Below are 14348 nucleotides of genomic sequence, written 5' to 3'. Positions count from 1 at the left end.
ACATGGGCCTTCTTTTGCTCGGCGTCTTCTTTATCTTTGCGTTCTCTCTTAATTTTTTGAAGCACATTTTCACACACACTCGAAATGACGTGCGGAGGGTATCCAGCTGCTTGCAAACGCTGAAGCTGGTACTGGAAGCTCTCTTGGACTTTGTGGTCACAAGTCTTTTTCAGGGCCGACTCAACACATAGGGAAATGATGCCTCGCTTGACCAACTTCGAATGGGCACTAGTGTAGGGAAGCAAAGCTTTTTTGGACCTGGGTTTGAAGGACCAGCACAAACGCTGTTTCTCAAAGTGCAGATCTAAATCCAGGAACTGAAGATGACCATCAAGCGGTAGCTCACTTGTAAACCGGAGCCCAAAAGATTCAGATGAAAATGCCGAGAGGATCTTTGAGGCCAAATCCTGAAGATCGCCGTCCTCCGGTGGGGTCAGGAAGACCAGGTAGTCATCGACGTACCTGCACACGCGGGTGACAGCCATCCCTCGCAGTTTTTCTTGAAGACGTCGGTCAAAGGATGACAGAAAAATGTCGCTTAAGGCTGGAGCTATGCTCGAACCTATACAAATGCCTGCTTTTTGAATATGATAACTCTCATTGAAGTGGATGACGGAAGACTTTAGATAGAAATCTATAAGTTCCAAGAAGTTGCCAGTGTTGAGGCCAACTGAGTTCCGGAACTTCGTCTCTCCGTGAAGCTCCACGCATTCTCTGATGGCAGCGAACAGTCCTTCGTGCGGAATGGAATAATACATGTCCTCGATGTCGACGGAAAAAGCCGTCGTGGAAGTTGGTAGCCCTTTTCTCATCAGCTCAACGACTTCTTTGGAGCTTCTAACGAGGAACGGGTCATTGCCTAATAACACATTCAAATGTATCTGCAGGAAGTTCCCAAGCTTCCTCTGCCAGCAGTTCCTGTCCGACACGATTAGTCGAAAGGGGCAACCAATTTTATGCGTTTTTCCAGTGAAAAACACTTCAAGGGTTCCGGCATCCTCGTTTTTCACGGCCTTCATCAAATGCTCCAACTTCAAATCCTTTAAAAGTCTCACGGCTTCTCGCTTTCTTTTCTTCGGATCGTGCTTGACTGGCGTGAAGTTCTTTGTAACTGCATCAATCGCCTTGCTCTGGAACAAGCCTTGCGGTAAGACTACAAAACCCCCTTCCTTGTCCGACTGGATGACCGTTAAGCCATTTTCTTTAAGAAAATTGACAACCTTCTTGACAGGTGGCTTAGAAGTTGTCCTGTTACTCGCATGGCGGTAGGCGCACTCCACACCCTCTCCGATGAGTCTCTCCTTTTCTTGTTCGGTCACTCTCTCGCCGATACCGTGGACTAACCCGAGAAGGCTTGGCCTGGAGCAGGGTGGTTCGAAGCAGTACTTGGGGCCTTTGTCCAGGATGGTCTCGATATCCTTTGGGATGCTGGCTCCTCCTAAAACTGTGACCGAGCTTGACGTATCTGCCGGACGAGGAGTGGCGGTCAGCTTCAACATAACCTGCCTCCACAGGAATTCTGTGGACCGTGCTGCCATTTTGAGGTGTTCAAAGTACCGCACGGACAGCGTCGGGGGATCGCTTTCTTCTTCAAGAAGACACTTCATCCAGTCTCGCAAGAGCCGCACTTGTCGCCAAGCTTCAGACTTCATGAGCTTGCAAACCCTCCTGGCATGTGCCCACGACGGACCGATGTAACCAAAAAGATGAAGGACTTGCAGAGGAACGAGTTTCTTCTTCAGGCAAAAAGACAAAAACCTGGACTGACATGTGGCCACGGCGATGAGAGAAGTGCATGAGACCGCTGCATTTTGCCTTGTTTGGGTACATAGAAAAGAGCCCGTGGTACTAGAAAGATGTTTCAACAGGACTTGTCGGGCTAGTTGGTTGATCATAATGCAAAAAAGACGAACTGCGCAACAAGAACACGGACGAAAGGGAGGCAGACACACACTAACGCAGACTTACAACTTTACTAAAGGAATGAATACAGGGCAAATATATATAGCGATCCCCCAACGCACTTCAAATCTGATCAATATGGCACGTGACAATCTGCCCAGGCGATAAACAGACCACACAAGAACCAACCGCTTACAAGATAATCTTATACCGGGCCGGCCCTTTCTATGAAAACAAAAAGCAAAGGAACGCTTAGCGACAGTGCACGCTTGAGAATTACGCGTTCTGCAAAGTAAGGAAATTCATAACAAAAACCACACCATTGTAGCCAACTGATACCACTGAAGCTCTAACCGCTTACAAGCGCAGGGGCTGACACCAAAACCAAGAGACGAAGCACTCCCCCTTTTGAAAGCAAACGAAACGGGAAACAAAAACAACCACATCGGTCATCGTCAAAAACAAAAAAACAGTGAAAAAAGGCACCAGGTCAAAAAGGTAAAAAACAAAAAATCATGAATCAGCTCAAGAAGCTACGTCACAAAAACAGTGAAAATAGGCACCGAGTCATTTAAAAAAACAAAAAGATGAACGACGGGACAACAGTTTAAGACAACAACGGTTTTAAAAAAGGGGGGTGAATGAAATCCAAGGGTAGGAAAACATCTCAAACCATGACAGAACCGAAACAAAACTGAGATCGCTAATCAAATGAACAACGAAAGCATCAACGCAATCAGGAGGCACTGCTCAATCACCAGGGCACAAACAGGCCACTAGGCTACACATGCCCCCGCAAAAAAGAAAATTCTTTGGATGATAAGGCAATGGAAGCCTTGCTAACGCAGTTGTCCGTAGTGCCGATGTAAAATGTTTCGACGACGAGACGCTCCCATTTGTCATTCAATCTGGCCAGAAAATCCGTCTTTTCGAACCATGGTACACAGTCCCGTTGCTTCATTTTTGTGCAGTCCGCACAATGCTTAGCCAAAAACCCTCCATCGTTGTTTGCCACGCTCAACCGGTGCTCCCTTGCTCTTTCATTAAAGCATCTGCCGGTTTGGCCTATGTAGACTTTTCCGCAACTAAGGGGAATGCGGTAAACAACGCCGGAAACGCAATCTTTGAACTTCCTTAGATGTTTGATTTTGCAAGGGGTTTTCTTAGTGTTCTTCATCATCACGCACACCTTGGACAGTCTGCATGTCCGTGCGGTACTTTGAACACCTCAAAATGGCAGCACGGTCCACAGAATTCCTGTGGAGGCAGGTTATGTTGAAGCTGACCGCCACTCCTCGTCCGGCAGATACGTCAAGCTCGGTCACAGTTTTAGGAGGAGCCAGCATCCCAAAGGATATCGAGACCATCCTGGACAAAGGCCCCAAGTACTGCTTCGAACCACCCTGCTCCAGGCCAAGCCTTCTCGGGTTAGTCCACGGTATCGGCGAGAGAGTGACCGAACAAGAAAAGGAGAGACTCATCGGAGAGGGTGTGGAGTGCGCCTACCGCCATGCGAGTAACAGGACAACTTCTAAGCCACCTGTCAAGAAGGTTGTCAATTTTCTTAAAGAAAATGGCTTAACGGTCATCCAGTCGGACAAGGAAGGGGGTTTTGTAGTCTTACCGCAAGGCTTGTTCCAGAGCAAGGCGATTGATGCAGTTACAAAGAACTTCACGCCAGTCAAGCACGATCCGAAGAAAAGAAAGCGAGAAGCCGTGAGACTTTTAAAGGATTTGAAGTTGGAGCATTTGATGAAGGCCGTGAAAAACGAGGATGCCGGAACCCTTGAAGTGTTTTTCACTGGAAAAACGCATAAAATTGGTTGCCCCTTTCGACTAATCGTGTCGGACAGGAACTGCTGGCAGAGGAAGCTTGGGAACTTCCTGCAGATACATTTGAATGTGTTATTAGGCAATGACCCGTTCCTCGTTAGAAGCTCCAAAGAAGTCGTTGAGCTGATGAGAAAAGGGCTACCAACTTCCACGACGGCTTTTTCCGTCGACATCGAGGACATGTATTATTCCATTCCGCACGAAGGACTGTTCGCTGCCATCAGAGAATGCGTGGAGCTTCACGGAGAGACGAAGTTCCGGAACTCAGTTGGCCTCAACACTGGCAACTTCTTGGAACTTATAGATTTCTATCTAAAGTCTTCCGTCATCCACTTCAATGAGAGTTATCATATTCAAAAAGCAGGCATTTGTATAGGTTCGAGCATAGCTCCAGCCTTAAGCGACATTTTTCTGTCATCCTTTGACCGACGTCTTCAAGAAAAACTGCGAGGGATGGCTGTCACCCGCGTGTGCAGGTACGTCGATGACTACCTGGTCTTCCTGACCCCACCGGAGGACGGCGATCTTCAGGATTTGGCCTCAAAGATCCTCTCGGCATTTTCATCTGAATCTTTTGGGCTCCGGTTTACAAGTGAGCTACCGCTTGATGGTCATCTTCAGTTCCTGGATTTAGATCTGCACTTTGAGAAACAGCGTTTGTGCTGGTCCTTCAAACCCAGGTCCAAAAAAGCTTTGCTTCCCTACACTAGTGCCCATTCGAAGTTGGTCAAGCGAGGCATCATTTCCCTATGTGTTGAGTCGGCCCTGAAAAAGACTTGTGACCACAAAGTCCAAGAGAGCTTCCAGTACCAGCTTCAGCGTTTGCAAGCAGCTGGATACCCTCCGCACGTCATTGCGAGTGTGTGTGAAAATGTGCTTCAAAAAATTAAGAGAGAACGCAAAGATAAAGAAGACGCCGAGCAAAAGAAGGCCCATGTGATTCCATACATCCACAAATTCTCGCACAACATCAAGAAAGTGGCGAGAAAAGGAGGCGTCAACGTTGACTTCTCGGCTCCATGCAGACTGTCCAAGGTGTGCGTGATGATGAAGAACACTAAGAAAACCCCTTGCAAAATCAAACATCTAAGGAAGTTCAAAGATTGCGTTTCCGGCGTTGTTTACCGCATTCCCCTTAGTTGCGGAAAAGTCTACATAGGCCAAACCGGCAGATGCTTTAATGAAAGAGCAAGGGAGCACCGGTTGAGCGTGGCAAACAACGATGGAGGGTTTTTGGCTAAGCATTGTGCGGACTGCACAAAAATGAAGCAACGGGACTGTGTACCATGGTTCGAAAAGACGGATTTTCTGGCCAGATTGAATGACAAATGGGAGCGTCTCGTCGTCGAAACATTTTACATCGGCACTACGGACAACTGCGTTAGCAAGGCTTCCATTGCCTTATCATCCAAAGAATTTTCTTTTTTGCGGGGGCATGTGTAGCCTAGTGGCCTGTTTGTGCCCTGGTGATTGAGCAGTGCCTCCTGATTGCGTTGATGCTTTCGTTGTTCATTTGATTAGCGATCTCAGTTTTGTTTCGGTTCTGTCATGGTTTGAGATGTTTTCCTACCCTTGGATTTCATTCACCCCCCTTTTTTAAAACCGTTGTTGTCTTAAACTGTTGTCCCGTCGTTCATCTTTTTGTTTTTTTAAATGACTCGGTGCCTATTTTCACTGTTTTTGTGACGTAGCTTCTTGAGCTGATTCATGATTTTTTGTTTTTTACCTTTTTGACCTGGTGCCTTTTTTCACTGTTTTTTTGTTTTTGACGATGACCGATGTGGTTGTTTTTGTTTCCCGTTTCGTTTGCTTTCAAAAGGGGGAGTGCTTCGTCTCTTGGTTTTGGTGTCAGCCCCTGCGCTTGTAAGCGGTTAGAGCTTCAGTGGTATCAGTTGGCTACAATGGTGTGGTTTTTGTTATGAATTTCCTTACTTTGCAGAACGCGTAATTCTCAAGCGTGCACTGTCGCTAAGCGTTCCTTTGCTTTTTGTTTTCATAGAAAGGGCCGGCCCGGTATAAGATTATCTTGTAAGCGGTTGGTTCTTGTGTGGTCTGTTTATCGCCTGGGCAGATTGTCACGTGCCATATTGATCAGATTTGAAGTGCGTTGGGGGATCGCTATATATATTTGCCCTGTATTCATTCCTTTAGTAAAGTTGTAAGTCTGCGTTAGTGTGTGTCTGCCTCCCTTTCGTCCGTGTTCTTGTTGCGCAGTTCGTCTTTTTTGCATTATGATCAACCAACTAGCCCGACAAGTCCTGTTGATAGCCCACGTTGGCCGCTTCCGGCGAGCGGCTGACTGCCGGGCGGACATATCTAGCCCGGCTTGATCAGCGGCGAACGGCCGCCCCGCCGGACGCCAGTTTTTTGCAAGAAAAATGCTCCATGTGGGTCGCCCTTAAGACTGCGTGTTGTTGAATTGAAGCTTCACGAATAGCACTGTGTCGTAATTAGTCATTCACCCCACTGGTCAAACAGATATGCTAAGGTGTGCTTAGAATGGGAGGTGTGAAAAGTGCAGTACATTCACCATTGAGAGGAGTAACCTGCTTGCACATGAATGTCACTAGGGCAAAATCAAGAGCTGCCATCTAGGGTGCTGGCACCACGCTAGCGGGGAGGCAGCTTGGAAGTATGAACAGCATGTGTGCACACTTGGTTAAGTTGGCGATGTAGGTATCTCATGTAGGATTGTGATATGGTGATTCATGAGTATAAGAGCATGACGGTGATTTTGCTCGATAAAATGCAACTCCGCACCTTGAAGAGCCGAGTGGCGCCTTTCGCCATTGAGGGATTTGACAATGTCGCTCTGTATAAGGTTGCGATTTCGAACTTTACATTACAAAAGTTTTTCTCTTCGTCGCACCTGTCTAAAAAGATAGGGTTGCTATGTTTACACACAAGTACCCTAAAGGAGACGAGTGTCAGGAAGAGAACTCTCTCATTCATGAAAGGTGCAGTTTCAACATGTTTATATTTACTCTAAATAAAGTGAATGCTCCTCAAATGAATTATAGTTGCCCATGCTGTGCTGCAATTCTTGCAATATTTAAAATAAAGTAATTGGGAACTGCATGCAGTCTTGATGTGGGTATTTCTTTTCTATAGGCAGGTGACATAAGCACAGAAGTAAAAAAAGCACAGTACAGCGAAAAGAAATTTTGGCACAGTGTTAAGTGCTCTGGGATTAATGTGGCATCCTTTAGGAGAGCAGCTTAAGTTCAGACAGCTTGAGAGTTAATTCAGTATAATGCAGCTGATCATGCACACTACCAACGCAATGAGCGGCCATATTTTTCTGCCCTACAGGGATTTTTCTCCTATGTGAGCTCAATCTCGAACTGAGCTCAAAGAAAAATAAAGCCCTGTGATGTGTGAAATGCGCAGTCGCAATAGTTAATTTGTAAAAAGGTTTGAAGACCTTAAGCTGCTCTGTTTCCTTGTCAGGTCATTCATGCATTCAAGGGCCAGTTTTGCCTGGCCGGTTTTCACACCTCCCCTGCTATACACCCCAGTTATGCAGTCTTGCTGAGTGCATTGGTATGCGATACAATGTATATTGAAGTATGAAATTGGATAAAAAATAAGCAGAAAACTTACTGGCTTGAAAAAATGTTATTTTAATGGCCTTCTTGGATTTTTTTTTTTGATTAGAAACAGGCTGGTTTCTTATGTTGCACACAAGCGGAATGTACAGCCGCGGTCAAAAATACGCGGCCCACGGCTCTGGCGCAAGGAGCGTCTGCGGGGCCGCACCGCGGCGCTGCTACCTGCGTCGGGCGCTCACAGCGAGGGTGCACAGAGTGACGAAAAGCTTCGCCCTCACTCTTCCCTGAGCACGCCACACGGCTGATGAATGTCAAGTGCAGCGTTCAGCTGTTTCGCGGCTGCCGGTCAGTACGAAAGAGGGCTCTGCAATGCGTGCTGCGTGTGACCTTCAGCGCCTACTCGAATATCTCGTCTTCGCTATGCACAGACCGGCCACGGGAGGCGCGCGTTCGGCAGTTCGAATAAGTGCGCCTGCCTGCGAAGCGTCCGAGTTGGGTTCGCATTCCATACTTACGCTCGTCTCGCGTTCGTGTACGCCGCACTCCAGTGCCCGGCGCTTGGTATGGTTAACCCTAATTAGTAGCTGGAGCTCGCTTCTTTAAAATCGTTAATTTAAAGCTAAAAATTCTAAGCACGTTCCTGCTGCAGCGAAATTACGAATAACACACTACCAGAAAAAAAACACGGCTTCACCGAGTTCACAGACCGGGGTCCTGACGCGACAATAACTTGTTCTGGCCTATTTCTTGAGCACCGTAATGCCCTTGCACCAAGGCTCACCACGCATGGGCGCGCGGGGCATGCGAGAGCGAAGCAGTATCGAGGCGGCAACGGCGAACCGCGCAAACTCCCCTTCATTACGGCTGGCAAACGGCGCAAAGCGGAGACGCGCCCCTTCGTGCTGACAGTCAGCCACAAAATAGCTGAACGCCGCACTTGACATTTCTCAGCCACGTGGCGTGCCCAATAGAGAGTGAGGGTGAAGCTTTGTCGTCACTCTGTGCACCCTCGCAGCGAGCGCCAGACGTAGCTAGCAGCGCCGCGGTGCGGCCCCGCAGCCGCTCCTTGCACCGGAGCCGTGGGCCGCGTATTTTTGACCGCGGCTGTACAGTGTCTCTGCTTATGGGTGCAAAAAAAAGATTACAAAGGCCATCTGTATTGACAGAAATTGAGAAGTATTCATTATGTGAACCATCAGTTTAACATGTTGCACAAATCGCATTTTTTGTCTCCAGATTTTGCGGTTTTGTTTTCATCATTATTGGGTTTTCACTTGTGACGGGGTGTTGAAGCTATATGTTTGGCATGAATACAAGTGCTTTCATCGTGCAGGAGAAATGCAAGAACATCTGAAGAAAAGAAAAACCTGCCAGTGCAGTGAACAGCAACAGGTATGTGAAGTGTAGTGAGATTCAATACTGGCATATACAAGGGCGTTTTCAATTTGTATTGTAGGTGTGCAACTGGGACATACCGGCCACGAGGGAGCCTGAGCTAGGCTCAGAATCCTTTGGGGCACGAGACTTGCCAGGTGAAGGGCTGGCAGAGCTGGCTGCAGCTGCACAAACTGCAGTAGAGGCTGCTGCCTCCAGCAGTCCGAGCCCAGCACAGCAGATGCTACCAGTGCAAGTGAGTGGCACACATGATATATACAGTTAACGACCATTATATATATTAGTGCCAAAAGAGAGGTAAAGTTATTTGGTGCACTGAATGTTGTTCAGTTAGTGCGACAAGTCTTCCAGTATGACGGGTAGAAGATCAGCCCATTTGCCCTGAGTAATATTTTCGTTGTTTTATTATAACTGAGATTTAATTATAACTATATGGCTGTTATAAGTAAGCCTGATTGTGTTGGGAAACAAGTTCTTATTTAAATCACTAATTTTCACGAAAGAAAACTACTGGCCCTAACTATAGTTCGTGGAAACATACATTGGCAGTGTGATTTTAGAATATTGAAGTCAACAGTTTGACGGAAACCCATCTGGTCGGGATGATGCATGACAAAAAATAACTGATGCCGACCAAAAGAGCGAAGACAACTACATTTCGCCTTCCACGCGGCAGCCTTGTTCACAGTGAGGGCAAAAGGTAGAGTCGACGTCTTAAAGGGGTCATGACATGGTCTACCAACAAATCGTGGTTTTACATTGCAGGTACTAGCCACAACGTTGTTATGCAGCTCTAGAGTAGACGAGTACAATAGGCTGACTCAGCAACGTGCGCAGTCGGATGGGAATGACTACCGGAAAGTTGAAGCCGCGCAAGACCTGCAAGCAAAGCTGTACCCCGATAGCGACTTGTGATGAAGTGACAAAACCGCTGTCATCATGAATGCTAGCGACAGTCTGTTGCGGGTTTTCTCCAGCAAAAGCCCTGCCCGACGAAATTGCGAGGGCAAACAGCCTAGCATTTCCTGGTCTCTCCAGTTCTTGTCACGCCCGCCTGCACTCGCGAGGGGTACCCTCAAAGGCAGCTAAACCGCATGCACTACCGTCACGCGCGCTGCGATAGTTTATAAATTTGCACACCTCCTACAAGCGTAGCAACGCGACTGCTTTCCGGATTTCTTAGTGTGGACAAAAATACTGTTGTCACTTACCAGCCAGTTCTTCTATATCGCCAGGATAATAATCTTCATCACCGCCATCCGGAGCGTCTTTGTCCCGCCAGTAGACCAACTTGTTTTTCGCCAAGTCCTTCGTGGATTTTGGGAAATAATCTTTAATTAGGCTAACTGGCACGACGGCCTTTTCACCGTCTTTATATAGCACGTATGCAAGCAACGGCTCCTTAATAAAAAATATTTTCGTAGGCTAACAAAGCAGCGCAGCTAGGGACCCAAAACAATTGCAGCTAATACCTAACACAGCTATGATGGCTAGAAGCTTTGGATACTTTTGGCTTGTTATGGCCATGCTTTGAAAAGGCAATTTTTTCTAGCGCGCACGCGGAGCATAATTTAATAATAATAATAATAATAATAATAATAACTTTATTTGCATCACACGTACATGATGCCGGAGGCCAGCAGAAAAAGCTGTCATTAAGGCAGCTTGACAAGGCCGCAGGCCCCCACATTGGCAACTACAGGTAGCGGTCAGCAACCACAAAACAAATGCATGAAAGTGTGAAACCGCAAACAAAAGCTGTACATTGAAAAAAAGGAAGTTTCCACGAAAACCTGAATGCAACAAGAGAGCACACACTTTCAACAAATCTCATCGCCGGAGATATATAGACAGCATAGCAAAATGAAAGTGACGCTTTGAGATAGAATATTGTGAGACTATTTTGTTGTTCTTATTTTTAGTTCGTAAAGTAGTGGCGAAGTTTCTTGAAAGTAATATTTTCGGGTTGTATGTTTTTCTTATGCAACGTATTTAAAAGCCTTGGTAACCGGTTTTTTAACATTTGTAATCCATATGTTGTCCTACATGTTTCAACTTTCCACCTCTCAAAATTTCGCGTGTTGTATGCTTTAGGATGACTACTTATGTTGGCTATCTGACGCAAGAAACAAGTACCATTTTTTATCTCTTGTTTGTATTGTTTGCACAGACGATAACCATAAATCTTCGTAACAGGCATCACGTTATACATGTGAAATAATGGTTCCGAGGGATAGCACATGGGGACACTTGCAACGGCACGTAGAAACTTTTTTTGCAGAATATGAATTTTGTGTATATTGTTTTGCGTCGTAGAGGCCCAAACTAAATGGCAATAATTAAGTCTTGAACAAAACAAGGTATTATACAGCATTATCATTACATTACGCGGTAGTACACTTGCATTTCGATATATGAGGCCGACTACTTGAGAAAGTTTTTTGGTTAAGCAGTTAATATGTGCATCCCAAGATAAGTTCTCATGAAACGTAACACCTAATGTTTTAATCCAAGGCACTATTTCAACTGGGGTTGATTTGAGCAAAACACTGTGGCTAGTTGTTATAGTTTTATTTCTGGCGTGAAATAGAACTGCCTTTGTTTTTTGTATGTTTATTTTTAAAAGGTTTTCTTCAGTCCATTTCTCTAGCTTGGCTAGGCTTTCATTCGCATGGCGAATTAATTGATCAGGATCATTTGCTGAAAAGAATAGACTCGTATCATCTGCGTAAATGACAAATTTTGTGGATGGGGTTACGCTGACTATGTCATTCACGTAGAGATTAAAAAGGAATGGCCCCAAAATACTGCCTTGCGGCACGCCACAGTTAACTGCTAGTGAATCCGAACAAAATCCCTCTATATCTACAATTTGCTTCCTATTGGTTAAATATGATCGGATTAACGCCGCAGCCACACCCCGAAAGCCATATCTTTCTAGCTTCGTGATCAGTATCTGATGATTTATGAGGTCAAAGGCTCTTGAAAAATCTATAAATATGCCTAATATTACGTTTTCTTGTTCAATGTGGTCTAAAATATACTCTTTTTGGGCAAGAAGTGCCGACTCGGTGCTAACTCCCTTTCGGAATCCATACTGGCAATCAACTATGAGGTTATGTTTCTCTTCAAATTTCGAAAATCGCTTGAGAATGATTTTTTCGAATGCCTTTGATAGGACAGGTAGTATGGAAACAGGCCTGTAATTCCCCATATCATTCTTATCACCTTTCTTGTACAATACCTTCACACGTGCAACTTGCATTTGGTGTGGAAATACCGCTTGTTCAAGGCATAAATTGAAAACGTAATTTATGCAGGGAGCAAGGACACAGATGACGTGTTTCAAAGGTTTCACTTGCATGCCATCAACATCAATAGCGCTGCTGTTATTAAGACTTTTTATTACTTCCGTCACTTCGGCTTCGCTGACAGGATCAAGAAAAACTGAGCCATTATTGTAGTGAACATTGTCTAGATTAATATTCACTGTTATTTGAGCGGCAGTATTTACAATGTGGCTATTGAAGGCATTGGCTAAGGCTTTGCCTGACAGCACGGTACCATTGTATTTTATTTCACGAACTGAGTCATTCTTAACATTATAGTTTAATACTGAGCGCAGGTTTTTCCACAGAGCATGTGTGCGTCCAGAAAGAGAGGTGAATAAGTTGTTAAAATGCTGTTTTCGTGCCCTTTTCAGCTCTTTATCTAAACGATTACGGCAAGTTCTAAACTGCTTCAACGCGTCTGGATCCTTGCTCTTGATAAACCTGCTGAACATTGTATTTTTCTCACGTATTTTCGCTGCCAGGTCGGGTGTTATCCACGGTTTGCGGATTTTTGTGTTTACTTTCAATCGCACAAAAGGGAAACAATCTGCGTATATAGGTTTAAGAATATTAAGCAGTTCTTCGTAAGCTGCGCTAGCATCAGTTTTTTTGTACACACTATCCCATGATGCCAGTGAAACTTTTTCCAGAAATGTGGAAAGATTTTTTTGTGACACACGTTGTATTAAGCTTGCAGGCACGTTTTTCTTTATGTTGACCTTTTTGGTACAGCACAAAAAAATAGGCAAATGATCACTCAGCTCAGCCACAATAACGCCTGCTCTGATTCTCTCCGGAGTTATATTTGTAACAAAAATATCTATTAATGTTGATGTATTTAGTGTCACTCTTGTTGGGAGATTTATGACATTTGTGAGACCATTCGCCCTCATTAGAACATCCAGTTTCAGTTTGGAGGAATCATTGCCTAACATGTTTATATTCACGTCGCCACCAAAAATAATGTCAAAGTGAGAATTGTTTACAAATTCAAAAACATTTTCTAAGTAATCTAAGAACGATGCCACCACCCCATTCGGAGGTCGATAACCAACGGCAAGTACAGTGTTTTGCAATTTCAGTGCCATAAATTCACAGTCACCTGTACTTGTACAGAAAGTTTCGAGTAGTTCACATGGGAGATCATTTTTTACCAAGAGGCACACTCCACCACCGCGACCAGTTGCCCTATTTAAGTAAAACGTCTGGTAGGAAGGTAAACGAAAAACATTCGTATCATCTGTGCTCCATGTTTCTGTGAGCATTATCACATTAAACATGTTATCGTGTTGTTGAAAAAAGAGGCCAAGTTCAGATTCTTTATGCTTTACTGATCGTATGTTAAGGTGAAAGCACTTCAAAGACTTCATATATGCTTGACCTAGGTGACTTTCAAGTTCGTGTGGCAGTACGTAACGTTCACCATCGGTTTCCGCCATAACTATAAGGTTAGTCACCCGTTGAAAATGCTGTGGTTCTTATCTTAGCTTAATGAATACTTAGCTTAATGAATACTTATAAATTTTACAGTTCTTTTTTGGGTAGAACAAAGCCGACTGCAGGCACCCAGTGGACTTCAAATTGCTACAGTGTTTTGCACAGCGCATTTCGCGGTTGTATCCGGAGGGCGAAAGTCAAGACAATCAAGACTTCAAGAGTCAAGACCGGTCAAGACTGATAGAGCAGTGGTCACTTTGTTGTCACCTTTTGCTGCTATTTTGTTCAGTTTCTCCCATCATAGTTTGCTATTTTTTGCCTGTCTGTTTCATTTAGTTTTTCTTAGACTACTATGGATGGGGATGTGACCAAGAAACGACGGAAGCGTTATTTCTACAAAGACGAACCGTTTGTTGTCCCGAAGACCACACTTTACAGGAGGCAGCAAGATGTGCGGCTTCGCGCTCAGCATTGTGTCTCATCGACGTCAGCTGCCACAGCTGCCAACGACGGAGATGTCAACGGCGGAGGCATTGTGGGCGATTTGCTGAACCTTCCAAGTGGCGAGCAACCAGCAGCAGAACAAGCGGCGCAGCCAGCCACGCCCACGATGAGCAGGCAGGCGGCAGCTCGTATGCCGATGACGAAGATTTGTTCCAAACAGACGACTTTGACCGGCTTGGCGAAACACCCGAAGACAGCAGTTCTATGTCGGGAGAAACCGAAAACGACGACGGCGAATGCGAGTTTCTAGCATCGGACATTGTCGAGCTTGAGGCAGCAATACTTCCGGGCTCCACAACGACAAAGGCAGCCGCGATCATAATGATAATGGCGTTTGTCGTCACTCATGGCCTCACTTGGGAGGCCCTGAATGATCTGCTGCGCCTCATAGATG

At 45.4% G+C, this 14348-nt stretch overlaps 1 protein-coding gene across 7 annotated transcripts in view; it reads left to right on the top strand.

The window, feature by feature from the left end:
- LOC144116351 (uncharacterized) overlaps positions 1–14348 on the top strand; it is a 107759-nt gene that overhangs the window by 10304 nt on the left and 83107 nt on the right. For 3 of the 7 annotated variants that reach the window (XM_077651100.1, XM_077651104.1, XM_077651103.1), the window contains 3 exons: positions 8620–8678; positions 8743–8916; positions 13875–14340. In XM_077651100.1, coding sequence (XP_077507226.1) covers positions 8620–8678; positions 8743–8916; positions 13875–14204 — 563 coding nt within the window. In that variant the 3' untranslated portion in view covers positions 14205–14340. Of the gene's footprint in view, positions 1–8619; positions 8679–8742; positions 8917–9446; positions 14341–14348 lie in introns of those variants that run through there. The other 4 variants (XM_077651105.1, XM_077651107.1, XM_077651106.1 and 1 more) reach the window with 2 other exon arrangements.

This window comes from Amblyomma americanum, chromosome 1, assembly GCF_052857255.1.
Source record: "Amblyomma americanum isolate KBUSLIRL-KWMA chromosome 1, ASM5285725v1, whole genome shotgun sequence".
Taxonomy (NCBI): Eukaryota; Metazoa; Arthropoda; class Arachnida; order Ixodida; family Ixodidae; genus Amblyomma; species Amblyomma americanum.
Note: the sequence above shows the minus strand (reverse complement) of the source record. Positions and strands in the feature narration are given on the sequence as shown.